This window comes from Sceloporus occidentalis, unplaced genomic scaffold (assembly GCF_023333645.1).
Source record: "Sceloporus occidentalis isolate IW3139 unplaced genomic scaffold, rSceOcc1.0.p SCAF_3, whole genome shotgun sequence".
Taxonomy (NCBI): domain Eukaryota; kingdom Metazoa; phylum Chordata; class Lepidosauria; order Squamata; family Phrynosomatidae; genus Sceloporus; species Sceloporus occidentalis.
In genome coordinates, this window is record NW_028316983.1 from 70,975,578 (window position 1) to 70,991,760 (window position 16,183).

The window sequence follows — 16,183 nt, forward strand, 5'->3', positions numbered from 1 at the left end:
GACTCAAGATCAGTTATAATAAATTTCCTATGGAGATAATCTAGAAGCTAAACTGCTGGATCAAATGTTCAGTTAAACATACCAAAAAAAAAAGAGAGTGAATAGCAGAAGATGTATGTTACCCAGTAGGTGAATACTTTCAAAAATTAATGTATTAGATATGAAAACTTTGATGGTGTCTTTCTGGAAGGAATAAAATGTCTAGGATAGTAGTAACCTGCTCATTTTGAAAAAATATTTTAAAATTAATATCACCCAAGGTATTAATATTAATTTTGTAGTCCCCCAGGAGTAGAGGAAAATGCTGAAAATCTTTTTTTCCGAGGAAGAACACAAACTGAGTTAAAAATATTTTTCCATCCCAGTACAGCTGTACCAGTCATACAGGATGAATAAAAGAAGATTCTTATCCTTGGGTAGTAGTGTACAGATGCACAAATAACTTGGTAACATAGTCTGAGCATTCACAAATGTAGCTGTATAGCAAGTATAAAGGAGACCTAGTAGAGGACTCCATTCTGCTTCAGCCTCTAAGGATTACCACATAGAGTTTAGGAATGAAAGGAAGTTGAATATTGCTCAGTCCCTTCTTCTGGTACTGTCTGCTGCTTGATGATTGGTGTATTATTACTAGTAGGAGTAGGATTCATGTGAAGCAAAGGCCAGATGTACCACTATAACAAATACTGTGCCTAGAAAAATCTATCTTTTCATACCTGTTTAGTCCTGAAGGGATCCAATTTTTCTTCAGCCGCTCCAGTTTTATTTTACATTATACTGTAAATTAAACAGTAAAACAGTGATTTGTATACTCTGGCTATTTCTAGAATAGTTATAAAACAGAATATTTATTTTAAAAGAAGCTTGTTTAGCAGAGGCAGAGAGATTTAAGAGTCAAGCCAAGGTCAAAGAAACTTTCAAGTACCACCATCACTAGATAATTTACTACTGCTTGTTTAGGATATCATTGAGGCAAACAATCTTACCCATTTGCTGACTCTTTTTCTACAGTAACAGATGATTTCAGGATTTGGTAAGCTTCTGGAGCTATACCATTTAAAAAACCTAATTTGTATTTTTAAACGTTGTTTTGGTAATTGTCCATGTTCCAGCAGTGCTTCCATTATAAATACATGTTGTAAATAGAATATTGTCAGTTGTTCAAGGATCTTAGGGTATAAAATTAAAAATAAATATTGAAACATGCAGTGATCTGACCATATGGCCTAGATGTGGTTCTTGCCATCATATAAAATGATAATATAATAAGTAAGGCCATATGACAGTCTGAAATTATAGATGGGCTGATAACACAGGGAGAATGGGATATGCTGTCTCCTTTGGAAATGTGATGGTAGTCCTTGGAGGTCTTCAAACAGAGGCTGGATGGCCATCTGTTGGGTATGCTTTGATTTAGATTTCCTGCATAGCAGGGAGTTGGACTGGATGGCCCTTGCCGTCTCTTCCAACTCTACGATTCTATGATTCTATTCTATGATTCTAGTCTCTGGCTGTGTTGTAGCTTCTGAACAAGATTGTGGCTTTGTGTGCTTCCTATGGAAGAAAGCTCCAGAACAAGGCTGTATATGCCTAGAGGCATTGCTTTCAATGGATGGGTGATAGAAGGTGGCTCAGGATATTTGTATGCTATGTGTATGGAATAATGGGGCAGAATGGGGCATTAGTAAGTTAAGGAGGAATTCAAAGCAAGGAAGGATCTTTGTTTCAGATTCTGTAAAATGAGATAAGTGGGTGAGCAACCAGCCTGGTTCCTGTTAAAGAACATGAGCCATGTGTTTATCCTAGCACTATTATAGCTGGTATGGTATGAGGTAGTAGCAGTGTGGCTCTGGCTTAACCAATAGAATTAGCCCTGTTGCCTTCCTCCAGCCTCAGTTGCTTGGAGGTTAACCTTCCTTTCTACCACCCATCCATCGCAGTTGCTTGGAATGAGCCTTTCTCGCTGCTGCTGTCTCCTCCCCCCATTATGCTGTCTGTTTGCTGGCAGCTGCAGTGCATGCTTTTTTGTCCTTTTCTAGCAACCATTGGGGCAGGCATCCTTCCCTCCTCCACTTCCATTCTTGCACACAAACCGGTGTAGAAAGGGATTCATTTGAATCACCCTTAAGGCATTACACGGTGCTCTCTTTTTTTCTTCCTTCCACTTCCCATGCTTATTAACCAGACCAAAGCTCCTAAATGCCAGTGACTCAAGCAGATGCTTTTCAGTTTGCCAGACGGTACGCTATGCTCACTAACTGTAGATGGGTGTTGCAGGGCATTGCTCAGCATTCTGGAGCTTCCTTCACATCAAAACCTGATATTCGGTAGAATAACTCAAGTAAACCAATATAATGGTGGCCTTTGAAATGTGTAGTGCATATATGTCTCCTTCCACCTGTATCTGTGGGCTATATGTGCAGTGGGGGTAGGTGGCTGAGTGTGGAATAGCTGCATCTCCAGATAATATGCCTCAGCAGCCAGGTAACTGACAGCTGGCCGATTAGCCGCCAGCACAGCCTCTCTCTGGGGGCCATCTTTTTCTCTTCCCCTCCATTTCCTCTATGTTTGTTGTCATGGCTACAATCACTTATTGGCAGCAGCGGGAGATTGACAGGCATGAAATTGCTTCTATGGTTCTGGAATGCTGCTGTGCTGAGGGAGGGAGTAGCTATCTGGGTGCCCCTAGGATAGCACTGCGTGAGCATTTGTACTTCTGATTTGAGGAAATGGATATTCAGGGATCTTGATCACCCCCACCCGACCCCCACCCCGACTCTTCAGCTGAAATAAATTATGTGAATGGCATATATTCTTGGTTTCTTATTCCATTTCAGAAGATGTTACCCTCACAGTGGATGAGAATGTGGTCTTTGTAAAATGGCAAGAGGTGATAGAACGACACGAAAGAAAGAAAAAAGAAAGACTGTGGACTGTGAGAAGTCCAAGGAAATCTTATCCACATGTTTTTCCTGAAGTTTGAGTAGAACCTTTTTACTTCCTGCCAACCTGTTCTGTTTTTGGATAAAATGCACTTTTGAGATCTTGTGTAGCATTCAGATGGTGATCTTACTGGAATATAGCTAATAAATACCAGGAAAGCAAAAACAGTTTTGTGCATCTGTGAATCAAGTGAGGTTGACTTCTTATTATGAAACCTCAGACCCCAGTATGTTTAATCTTCTAAAATGCGGCAGGATTCTTATATGTAGCTGTTGCTATGGTGGTGGTCGCTCAAAATTTTGTTTCCCTTTCATTTGTGGCACTGTGGACTCCATGTTTGCATTGTGGAGTCATCCTGGACTGTTTTTTCATCATGGAAGACTCAGTCAGAGAGATTATAGAGTACAGGTTTTGGAATTGGCAATGTTGAACAGTCTAATACTTATTAGACTAATAAAAATGTTATTTGGGTAGACCAGTGGGTGAAGGAATAGAGAAAGACTAACCTAACAATCTAGTTCCTGGCTCTGACTGTTGTGGGCAGGGCAGATCCTTACACAAGGCAAAGCTCTGATTCCTGTGTTGAAGGAGTAGGCAGATGTGCCACTATCCTCTATGTGCATAGGGTTGCCATAAGTCAGGACCTCCAAACCGGGACAAATGTAGGGCAAATGTAGGACAACCTTTTCAAATGTAGGGCACATTTTATAAAAATGGAGGACACGCGGAAAAAATTGATGCTTTTTAAAAATGTTAATATAAATGCATGTTTCTTAGGCATGATCAAAATGGAGGACATTTGGGCATTATTCCTAGTCAGATGGCAGAAATGGACTTCCTTTTCTGCCCAAACCACCCCCCTCCATTCCAAAACACACACAACAGCACATTTGGGCACTTCACGTGGCTTTACTTAACATGGCCTCTTGCATAGTTCAGAGGCTTATTCCATAATCAAACCCCTTGAGTTTAACACTTAGCATGGTTTAACATGGCTATGCATATTGAACATGTCAAGGTGGTTTCACAAGAAGTGGATTTGCCGTTTCAGGTTTCTTGCACCAACTCTACTTCTCAGAAGTGTGTACTTAGTCAAGGGACTTTGATTTTTTTTCACTGCACATGAGTTTGTAAAAATCAGAGCAGCTAACATTGGCCATGCCTGAGAGGCTTGCTGATATCAATATCACCATCACCATCATCACCATCATTGTCACAACAAGGGAGACTTGTTAGCATTAAAAGCACAAAAAATACACCAAAACCACACTTTGAAAGGAGACACTCTCTCAACTTCAGAAGCTGACTCAAATCACATCATCACCACACTATCCTTGTCGAAGCAAGGGACAATTGTTAGCATTAAAAGCATCAAAAATACACAGAAAAGGCACTTTAAAATGCACTTTAAAAATACAGTTTAAAAAATACAGCTTAAAATGCACTTTAAAAATACAGCTTTAAAATGCACTTTAAAATACAGTTTAAAAAATACACCTTAAAAATGCACTTTAAAAATACAGCTTTAAAATGCACTTTAAAATACAGTTTAAAAAATACAGCTTAAAATGCACTTTAAAAATACAGTTTAAAAATACAGCTTAAAAATGCACTTTAAAAATATAGTTTAAAAATACAGCTTAAAATGTACTTTAAAAATACAGCTTAAAATACAGCTTAAAATGCACTTTAAAAATACAGTTTAAAAATACAGCTTAAAAATGCACTTTAAAAATACAGTTTAAAAAATACAGCTTAAAATGCACTTTAAAAATACAGTTTAAAAATACAGCTTAAAATGCACTTTAAAAATACAGTTTAAAAATACAGCTTAAAATGCACTTTAAAAATACAGTTTAAAAATACAGCTTAAAATGCACTTTAAAAATACAGTTTAAAAAACACATACAGTACTTCCTCCTTCTCCTTCTCCTTCTCTTCCTCTTCATCCTCCTCCTCCTCCTCCTCCTCCTCCCTGGCACCAAAAAAGGGCAAAGGAAATGGCCCTTTCCTTTCCCCTCTGGCTGCAGCCCAGCCCAACAGAGGAGGAACTCCTCCTCCTGAGTCTGGCTGGCCAATGGGGGCAGACTGGGGCTGGAACAGCCCCGCCCCCTGCCAGCCCTCACAGGCTCAGGCCTGGAGGACCCAGCCTGAGGAGGAGGAAGTCCTCCTCATTAGCCCTGCGCGCAGCTCTGCAAGGGCCAGCAAAGGCAACCTCATCCACCCGGGACAAGGAGGAAACCGTGCAGGGACGCCCCCTAGTGGTCAAAACCCGGGATTGTCCCGCCCCCAGCCGGCTTATGGCAACCCTATATGTGCATAACATATTATGTACAGTGGACCTTTGTTATCCGCTGGGGTTTGGTTCCAGAAACCCCCGTGAATAACAAAATCTGTGTATGCTCAAGTCCCATTAAATACAATGGCATAGTAAAATGGTATCCCTTATATAAAATGGAAAAATCAAGGTTTGATACTTGAAATTTATACTTTTTTGAATATTTTCAAGCCGTGCATGCTTGAATCCATGTATAAAAACCTGTGTATAAGGAGGGCCTACTGTATAAGGTAGCAATTGTCCACATGGAAGAGTGAATTTTGTAAGCACTTCATGCTTTTTTCTTTAAGAGATTGAGAAAGGACTAGCAAGGTGTAAGCTTGTGCATATATGAATACATGCCTCCTGCACATGTTATACAACAGGCGTACCTCAGTTAATGAAGCAGATGTGTTCCTAGGTATTATTTCTTTAAACAAACATTTGGTACTAGAGATAGATTTAAAACTGAAAGAATAAGAATAGGTTCCTACACCATAAAAGAACAGACTAACATGTTTCAGAGTACTTCTATTCAAAATTAACAGTATGCACTTGTGGAATGAAACAATCAGGTCAGGTAAGCCTTTGCATAAGTAAGCAAAAACATTTTGGACTTTCTACATACCATTTGAATGCTTGTAGCAAAATGCATCAAGTAATCAAGAAGAATCAGAATATATTTTATTTTGTGTTAATTAAAACCACAATAAAAAGATTGAAATCCAAAATGCATCCAGGAATGATTTCTTTTCTTTCACCATCCCCCACTTTTTGATGACCAAATTTACAGATTTATGCTTTTTAACATTTCTGTTTGGCTGTTCACACAAGCTGAATAAAGAACCCTGAAAGCAGATGCTGTTTATCTTATCTGTTGTAAGTAGGCACAAACAGCTACAGGAGGGATGGCTAGAGCAGATTCCCATTCTTTCCTAGTTCAAGCGATATAGTGTTGTTTACCGCAGACATGCTGCTGCAACTTGACACTGAAGATATGTGTTTCTCTAGCTCCATTTCACCATCCTCCCAGTGCTAGATGGAGGTTGAGAAAGAAAAGGAATAGATGGATATAAAAAGACTTTGTAAAAAGGAGTCTCATTGGTTGCATCCACACTGCAGAAATAATCCAGTTTGACATCACTTTAATTGCCATGGCTCACTGCTATGGGATTCTGGAGATTGTAGTTTGATGTGGCACCAGAACACTCTGACAGAGAAGGCTAAAGTCTCTCAAAACTATACTTCCTAGAATTCCATAATATTGGGCCATGGAATTTAAAGCAGTGTCATACTGGATTATTTCTGTGGTGCAGATTCAGCCCGAGTAATCCTGACTAGATGCTTAAAATAGCTGCCCAGAAAAGGTAATGCATCATCTTCTAAACAAGATGAACCACCTACCAACTGCATCTGTTTTGGTATGACTGAGCTTTGGTTTACTGGCCCTCATCTAGGCCATTATAAATTCAAGGCACTTCTACAGCATCATCTGAATTTGATGAAAATGAGTGTGTTGGGTGTCACCACTGGACCTCAAATCCACAAATAATCTCAGTAACTTCATGTAGATGTTAAATAGCATGGGAGCTATAGCAGAGCTCAACAGAATACCATGGCATAACTGCCATAGGGTCAAGCAGTTGTCTCTATCACCTTTTTAGACTGTACGAAAGGAACTGCTGGAGCACTGTGACTCAGTCTCCTATGCAGAGTGTCTACGATGATATAGTTGCCAATGGTATTAAATGTCATAAGAGGTCCAGGAGAATTAAGAGGATTGCATTCCTCTGATCCATCTCTTGGCATTAGGTCAATCATTGTTATTTCCATGCTAAATTCAGGCTGGAAGCTGAGTTTAGAAGGATTCCGAAAATTGTTACTGAACTGTGAGGTTCCATCCTGTTACGCATTCTTTTTAGATTCAGGTAGGTGTTCTAGAAACCCATTTACATATATATTTTTATAGAATGCAATACAGTATTGTGTGCTTGAAAACAAATACCAATATTGGGTTAGACTAGAAATTAACAAAGTTAGCTGATATTTTGAAGAATAATTTGTACCTTTGCAATAATGATAAATAGTGGGTTATTTGAATCAACAAGAAGGTAAGGCACTGGCAAGTTACAAAAACCAAGATAAGATTTAGACGGATAGTAGCAAGCGGGATGCATGATAAGAATATAGAAGTTATCAACAGAGAACAGAAATGAGGTATTAAAATTTCAGAGATGTAATTGGATGTTGCCTGACAGAGGCAGGCATTTTTTTATTGGTACCATAATAGAGGGCTGACTTTGGATTGGCTATCTGACTAGCAGAAATTGAAGAGCCCATCATTCGGTTTGAAAGGAAAGGAAAATAAAAATTGAACTTACTTTATGCCTTTGTTTGGTTCTATATATTTATAAAAAAATCATCATCAACATCAACATCATCCATCATCAATATAAATACGCTACCTTTTAAATTAAGTTGGCTGCCTTATAACCAAAACTTTTCCATAGGTGAAGTTACTTAGAAAATACTGCAGATTTATTCTTTCTGAATAAAAGCCTGCAGCTGGATACAGCACTTGGTATGAGCTGGTCCTGGCATTTATCTGGGAAAAGAAGAAACATACATGGGTTATCTGTTTTTCTATATGCAATAGTCTTAAATTGAACATTAAAGGGAACTTTTTGGCAGTAAAGTGGTTTGGCAGTTGAACCAGTTGTCTAGTTGTCTTAGAATCTGGGCAGCTATCTGTTGGGGACGCTCTAGCTGGGGAATCCTGCATTGAACTTGTAATTGCACTTGATGGCCCATGAGGCCTTTCCAACTCTATAATTCTAAGTTATTAGGCATCATTGGATCTAAGATGTATTAATCACGCTTCTTTTTATTTTGTATTTTATGTTTAGCCTTATTGGAAATGGTCTTCCCCCAACTGTTTATACAAATCTACTATTTCTCTGGTATATAGAGTCTATATACCTGATGTAGACTCTAGACTGTAAATGCTCATGTTGCAATAGATTGATTATTCTTTAGGGTATTGCATGACTTTGTCATGAACATGTTGGTACTATACATCGTTCTAGCAGGATTTGTCAGTGAGCGTCTTTTTTTTTTAATATTTGCTATTAAAGAGCAGAGCATTTAATGTAAGTTAGCAGACTCCTCTGTGCCAAGAAGAATCATTATAAAAACAAGAATGATGTGAGAAAGTGTTTGAGTAGGAAATGCCAGGTGACCCCTTCTACTGACTGGCAGTAATAATAATAATAATAATAATAATAATAATAATAATAATTTGTTTTATTTATATACCGCTATTCCAAAGATCATAGCGGTGAACAGCAAGTAAGCTAATTAGCAAGTAAGCAAGTAGATTCAGGTGAGACAAAAAGAAAGCTGCTATTTATGCAGTTCACAAGTAACCTGTTGAATTCACTGTCATAAGATATCTGGATTGCTCCTGGCTTAGGTGATATGAAAGGGATAAAATTCATGAGGAGAGGTCTACTAATGCTTATTAGCCATGATAGTTAAACGGAACTCTGGGGTTCAGGGGTGGTATTTATTTATTTATTTGACTTATCCCACCTCCTCCTGAAATGAGACTCATTTACCTCTGAATAACAAATGCTGGAAAGCAAATGGCAGGACTGTGATTGTCACTTTCTACTCCCGAGCTTCCTGTGGAAGCACTGTGGAAACAGAATGCACTTCTAGATGAATCTTTGGTTTGATCTAGCAGGGATTGTTTTACTTTGATAAAGAAGATAGGGTTTCATGGGGTTTCATAGAGCTATTCGTTCCCATCTTATCTCTTCCTTGGCAGGTATGTGAATACTCTTCTGAAGCTCATCCCCCCTGTGCTGGGACTACAGGAACAATTACGTCAAGCAGTCCAGAGCAGAGATATGGAGACATCTCATGGGATCTGTCGTATTGCGGTGGCCCTAGGAGAGAATCATTCCCGGTAAGGAGCATGGTGATGGAATTGGATAGCAGTGATGCTACAAAACAGAGTATATTCTACATTGGTCATTAGGGGACACGTTTGGGTCCTTTCCTCTGCCATACTAGGTTCACTTGCAGCTAAGCAACCTACAGGTTTACTAAATCCCATTTGAAAACAGCCCAAATATCCACATAATGGTCTGGACTACCTCTGCATGGTTGTGGTGAGATTGCATAGAGCTTGTACAGTAGAAGCTACTGGAGATCTTAAATCAGCTCTAGCTGGTCAACTTGATGTGTCATTTGTTTCATAATCTGATAGGTCATTTAGGTTTTGCTCTTGGTCATAAGGTCACAGAATCCTAGAGTTGGAAGAGACCTCAGGGGCCAATCCAGTCCAACGGCCTGTAGTATAGACATACCTTGTATAGATCTGATCTTGGTGTGCTTGCTGTTCCCATGAACTGCCATTATAGATATACCTGATGATGCATACGTTCTGCCTTTCACAGAGCTCTCCTGGATCAAGTGGACCACTGGCAGAGCTTCCTTGCTCTAGTCAATATGATAATGTTCTGCACTGGAATCCCAGGACACTATCCTGTCAATGAGACTACAAGCTCCCTTACACTTACATTCTGGTACACATTGCAGGTTAGTGTTTATCTTTCTGAAGATGCCTCTGTTGGTGGCATCTTTCAGGCTTGATACAGCTTGTTCATTGTATGTTGCCATGCAGCCTTACAACAGCTGTTTTATATGTGCAAATCCATATCATTTAATTTGTATTGATTTGAGTTTTGGACTGAGTATAATGGAATGTTATGAGGCACTGTGTAAGGGTCTCCATTGAAAATTCTTGGTTGTAACTCTGTGCTTGGTAGAGTAGAAGTTCTTTTGTTCTAGTATAGCTAGAAAGCCAGACTATGTTACAAGACCTTACTATTATCATACTGCTCATTGGAGTCTTTCCTCTTTTTTCACTATGTGGACAGGATACTAGAACTGTATATCAACCTGATTATGTTCCAGGCAACAGAGAAGATGTCCAGATACATCTGGGGGCATTGCCTATCTAAGCTGGCCAAGATATTTGGTTTGCAGTTGAAGTTCTAGCTTCTTGAAGAATGAGACTGAGCACTTCATAAGTTACAAGGTCCAAACTGATTATTCCTGAGATATTTGCCATATTTTTCCTCTAGAGTCAGGCTTTTCCCTTCTGCTAGAGACTACCTTTGCTAACAGTTCTGATGGAATCAAAATTCAGAACAAATGATAGGATATTCAGTGTTCAGAGCAAATGACAGGACACCTTATGTGACCCTAAGAGTTACTGGATTACCTCATCTTCTGCAATGGCTTTGTCAGGGAGAATCTTCTAGGTAACTTTGCTTGTTTTCCTGACAGTCAGTGCTGCTACTTGTTTTATTCCAAGTACCAGTGCTGATCTGTATGTTTCTGTAGCGGTGTATGATTGCTTCTAGACTGAGATGCAATCCTAGAAGCAGTGCAGCCTGGTCCAACTTGCACTCCCCACCCCCACCTCGTTTGGTGCCTGGAAGCTTCATTAGCATGGCAAATTAGTGTGACACACTCCTGTACTGCCCAAGAGCAAGGCTAGCTGCTGAACTCCCTTTCTCTGAGTGCCAGCTTGAAATGGGATGAGGTCATGCATTGTCTCAGCAAGTGACTGGTGCAGTACTCAAGTCCATAGGCACATAATTACTAATGAAGAAAGTGGAATTGAAGCAACATCTTGTGTAGGCAGTGTTTACCTTGCAAAAGCAAACAGCACAGCTTTGCAATTCTCATTGTGGCCCTGGCTTCCCAGTCTTTCAGCTGAACATTGTGCTGGGCAGCATGGGTTTAGCTGCCAAGAGAATGCTTTGTGAAATCTTTTGCTGTTGTTTGTGTAAATATCCTTCATGATCTAGAGATGATTTGGCCTACCGCTCCCATCATCCCCACACAGCATACCCAATAGTAAGGAACAAAGAGTTGTAGTTCAAATATCTGGAGACTAAAGGTTCCATAAGCCATGCTTAGTGGAAGTGTGTCTAGTGAAAATGGAATCATTTATGCCTATCTACTATAGGTATAAAGGAGCACCAGAGAAGCTGTGGGATTAATCTCAGTAATCCAGAGTCAAATAGACAGGCATCAGTTTTAATTATTATTTTCTAATACTTTCAGTTTATTGGTTGTTCGTTTTTGAGAAGGTCCTATTTTCCTCTTTGCTTTGCTGTATATGAACTCAGTGACCCAGAGTTCTCTACAGATCTCCATTGCTATTTCAGTCTCAGCCCAGCCTGCAATGTAGTGTTTTCCAAATCACACCATAAAGCAGCATTGAAGTGCCCAGTATTCTCCATGGAGCAGACATACTACACTCTGGGAACTGATTAATTCCTCCCATGGCTAGAAGTGTCTGTTTAGGTGGCAACCAGTGGTTGCTGAAAGCAGGAACTGGTACATTTGGTCAGCTGCTTTGTAGGCCTGTGGCAACTTCTGTTCTTGCCTCGGAGGGGGACAATAATTTGAAGTGGTATAATATTACTAAGACAGGGGCATTGTAAACTAGTCAGGGTGATTTTAGACAAACTAGAAGATTTGAGCAAAGTAGTTTGATTAAAGAATGTAATTTCTGAGTTTCCCTGGTTATTTCTTCTGATCACACTGAAATGCCAGAAGATTGCTTGTGTTGCATCAGCTGGAGAAGTGGAACCTTACATTAACATTTCCAGGTTACACTTGCAGAATTAAACTTTTTTTTTTTACAGGATGACATCCTCTCTTTTGATCCAGAAAAGCAGGCCATGTATCAGCAGGTATATCGTCCTGTCTATTTCCAGCTGGTGGATGTACTCCTACATAAGGCTCAGTTTCCTTCTGATGAAGAGTACAGTTGCTGGTCCTCTGATGAAAAGGAGCAGTTCCGGATATACCGGTATGACTTTTTGCCTGACACTGTCCTTAACCATTACCCACAGGAATAAAAGGGAAGTTGTTCTGTCAATGGGAGTAAGATTTGAGCATATACTAATTCGTTAGATATTGTATCAGCAATTTCTATCTAGCTCCACCCTGCAAGGGAGAGTGCTTTGTGATGCCTTTCTTTTTTGTCCCCTTAGAGTGGATATCTCAGACACCTTGATGTATGTGTATGAAATGCTGGGAGCAGAGCTGCTGAGCAGCTTATATGACAAACTGGGTCGCCTTCTGACCAACACAGAGCAGCCATCCTCCTGGCAGGTGAGTGGGAAGCCCTTCTTTCAAATAGAGATCTGGCCCTTAACTGCCCTTATAAGAAAGTAGACAGACAGAACATGCTGCAGATTTTGGTAGAAGCACAGCATTAATGGTGACCAAGAGTGTGGAGGGTCTGTTGTAGGAAAGGTGGAATTAAGTTGCAGGGAAAAGTGGTTAAAATCTGTTAAGTTTCAAAGCACTGTGTGGACCAGAGTAATTTGATTTCTGAAAAGTTTTAAATGTTATTTGGACATGAAATAAAACATGTCATATCTTTATAGTTGCAGACGGGTTGCTGTTTTATAACAGGCACTGAGAGCATTTATTGAAGCCCCAGCTTGCCACTTGCTAGTTCTTGATCTAAAGTTAGAATCGTAGAGCTGGAAGAGACCACAAGGGCCACAAGTTTGACACTTAAATGTTTTTAAATGCATTTTGGTACAGTTCTAATTGTCAAATTATGCAAGAATCTCTGACAAAGTTGCAGAATTCACAAATGCAGCTTCAGTGAAGTAATGCCAACAGCTGACTGTCTTCAGTCCAGACAGAAGATGTTTAGATAATTCCCCCTGCAATGAAACTCATTTCTAAGTCATAGGGTTTGTTATTAATTGCAAGGCTTTATATGCTTAAGATTTGAATTTCTTTCACTGGTAAAATTAGGAGGTCTAATAAGTCAAGTTCTACTGGTATCAGAAACATATTTCCTTTTAGCCTGGAGAAGGATGCTTAGTGCTTCTGTTGTTTCATGCCAGCAGCAATGTTGGGCCAAGGGTCTCTGTATGGCTACTAATCAGCATGTATCTACTCACCTTGGTGTGTCATCAACACACAGCTGGCATGGCAAACACTGATAGGTGTCAAACAACACTGACCGTTGGGGCTCCTCGTTCATCACTGTGACAACCAAACAAGAACCCAGCCTGAGTCATCATTTACAGTCCAGGCACTTGGAAGCTTAACACAGTAGAAAGGATGCCAGCATTCCTGCATAATGAATATGCTATAACTTTGGCAATGCATACCCTGGTAAAATGGCCCTCAGTAAGAGAAGCATTAGTAAAGATGTGTTCTAACTCCTCTTTCATCCACTTTATGTCCCCAAGATGTGTTCTAACTCCTCTTTCATCCATTTCATGTCCCTATAGTCTTGCAAGGCCCCTTTTCTATGGGAATTTTCCTTGCATATCTTTTGCTAAAATGGAAACTAGGGTGGGAGTTGTCTCAGTATACCTCATTCTGTGTCTGCCTTAATTGTACAGAGAATTTGAAATATGATGCCTAGATTTCTGCATCAGTATTTATTAATTTATTTGTTGGTGCTACATTGCCCATATCCAGGTGGGGATTGGAAGCGGAGCATTAGAGAGGCTATGGATTCAATTGACAAATGCTTCTCTCTGACAGCACACGGAAGCTTTGCTTTATGGGTTCCAATCCATCGCAGAGACCATAGATGTCAACTACTCAGATGTGGTGCCTGGCCTTATCGGGCTCATCCCTCACATCAGCATCAGCAATGTGCAGCTTGCCGATACAGTCATGTTCACTATTGGTGAGGAAGCTGGCATGAAAGAAGGATGTCTTGAAGAGACAGACGCTCAGAGACCCCAAGGCTGTTTAGCTTTTGCACTACTAGTGGTGGGCTCTGGTTTTGAAATAGCTGCTGGGTTCTAATGCCCAGTATGTGTACACTAGTATGGGTGTTTGGGTGTATACATTGGCTATATTACAGTGATAATATTTGGGGAAAGATACAGAGTAGCTGTGACTGTGTCATCTGTTTCTGCTTAGGGGCCCTCTCAGAGTGGCTGGCTGACCATCCTGTCATGATCAATAATGTCCTGCCCCTGGTGTTGCAGGCTCTGGGCAATCCAGAGTTATCTATCTCTAGTGTCTCCACCCTCAAGAAGATCTGCCGTGAATGCAAATATGACTTGCCTCCTTATGCTGCCAACATTGTTGCCGTCTCTCAGGTAACTAAAATAAAAATCAGCGGGAAGTAGTCTGTAGGGGATCATAAGCATGTTTTCTGGATGCAGCCCAGACCTCTGTTACACATACTGTAATCTAGTTGTGCCCTACTCCAGCTTTTCTACCTTCTGCTTCCTTATTTACTAGAGAACTGACAGTAACAAAAGAAAAGAGAGAGAGAGAGAGAGAAGTGGGTGCTCTTGGCATGTACTTGATTGGGAGTATGAATGCTCTTTGGTTTGTGTTTGAATATGTTCATGTGGTGTATGTTCTTTGTGATATGTGTGGTAGGAAGGTAAGTGGATTAATGAGAGGACTATGCATGTATGGTGTGCGCACTGTTGTGTTTTGAGAGAGAGAGAGATTTGGCTACGTCCACCATTATATGTGGCCATCTTCTGAGAGAATTCAGCCTTTGAGGTTGGAAAAAGTTTTCCATCCCAAATCTAAGATCACAGATACTTGTGGAAAGCTGGGAGTCTTAAGTGGCCGATTCTAGTTTTGACCTGTATGTGCAGGAGGGAGCATTCTACAGCAGTAGAAACAGAATTAACAAGGAGGGTAGCCTTGTATATGAATGATTTGAAAGAGTCAACATAGCTGTCATCCTTCAGCCTGTGAGGAAGAGAATAGGCTGACCCAGCTCCATCAAGGCTAGCCTGAAGATAGAGCGCCCTCCCTCCATAACTGTCATCCTTCGGCCTGTGAGGGAGAGAATAGGCTGGCCCAGCTCCATCAGGGCTAGCCTGAAGATAGAGCGCCCTCCCTCCATAACTGTCATCTTTCGGCCTGTAAGGGAGTGAATAGGCTGGCCCAGCTCCATCAGGGCTAGCCTGAAGAAGAAGAGACCTCCCTCCGGTCCATCTGCCTTGGTCCAGGCCTCAGAGGGAGAGAAGAACTGCTGGACCTGATCCCCTCCCCCCCACACCATTCCCTTCTTCTTTTGTGTCGTGTCTTTTAAATTGTAAGCCAGAGGGCAGGGAACCGTCTGTTATCCCCTCTGTTGTAAGCCGCCCAGATTCCCAGTGATTGGGCGGCATATAAATAAATCCTATTATTATTATTATTGTTGTTGCACTTTGTCAGTGTGAAAAAAATTAAGACAATAATCTGTAAAGATAGTTTGAATTTATCATTTTCAAGATCGCTGCTCACCTGTCTTGGTGGTAGTGGGTTTTAAGGTATTCCGGTGGAAATAATTTAATCATGATGGGGCTTAGTCCTCTGCTTGCCTGAATACAAACTATAGAATCACACTGCTGCTGAAAAATGGAAAGCTGTATTTGCAACATATGTAAGGGACTAGAGCTGTTGACCCTTGCTTGCATGATGGAACTCAAGAGTGAACTAAACATAATGAGTTTCCTATGATGAACCTCTGATTCCCCTTCTTCATTGCACATCATCCCAGGAAGATCCAATTCTTCTCTTGCAAGTGTACTTCCCTGTAATACCTCCTCCACCCTTGTATTTGAGGCCTGTGATTGCATCTCGTAGTTGTCAGCTGATACTCTAAGTAACCCCTACTATAATGAGAAAATACACTTTTTCTTATCTTTCCTTCTGTAGGATGTGCTAATGAAGCAGATTCACAAGGTAAGATGCTCATTTTCTTCTTTGGTACAGAAGATTAAAAAGGGATGCAGTGGCTTAATGGTTAAGATGCCAATTCTGATTATCAGAAGATTGGAAGGTTGGCAGCTTGAGGCCCAAGTGCTGCATGATAGCGTGAGCTTCTATCACTAGTCC

At 40.5% G+C, this 16,183-nt stretch overlaps 1 protein-coding gene across 4 annotated transcripts in view; it reads left to right on the forward strand.

The window, feature by feature from the left end:
- Positions 1-16,183, forward strand: part of IPO13 (importin 13) — a 61,216-nt gene that overhangs the window by 25,255 nt on the left and 19,778 nt on the right. For all 4 annotated transcript variants that reach the window (XR_016280443.1, XM_089514967.1, XM_089514968.1 and 1 more), the window contains exons 3-9: positions 9,090-9,230; positions 9,724-9,865; positions 11,992-12,158; positions 12,343-12,463; positions 13,868-14,015; positions 14,255-14,436; positions 16,004-16,030. Coding sequence is in view for 3 of the 4 variants with exons in the window: in XM_089514967.1 (XP_089371093.1) it covers positions 9,090-9,230; positions 9,724-9,865; positions 11,992-12,158; positions 12,343-12,463; positions 13,868-14,015; positions 14,255-14,436; positions 16,004-16,030 (928 nt within the window). In the remaining variant the exon portion in view is untranslated. The remainder of the gene's footprint in view (positions 1-9,089; positions 9,231-9,723; positions 9,866-11,991; positions 12,159-12,342; positions 12,464-13,867; positions 14,016-14,254; positions 14,437-16,003; positions 16,031-16,183) is intronic.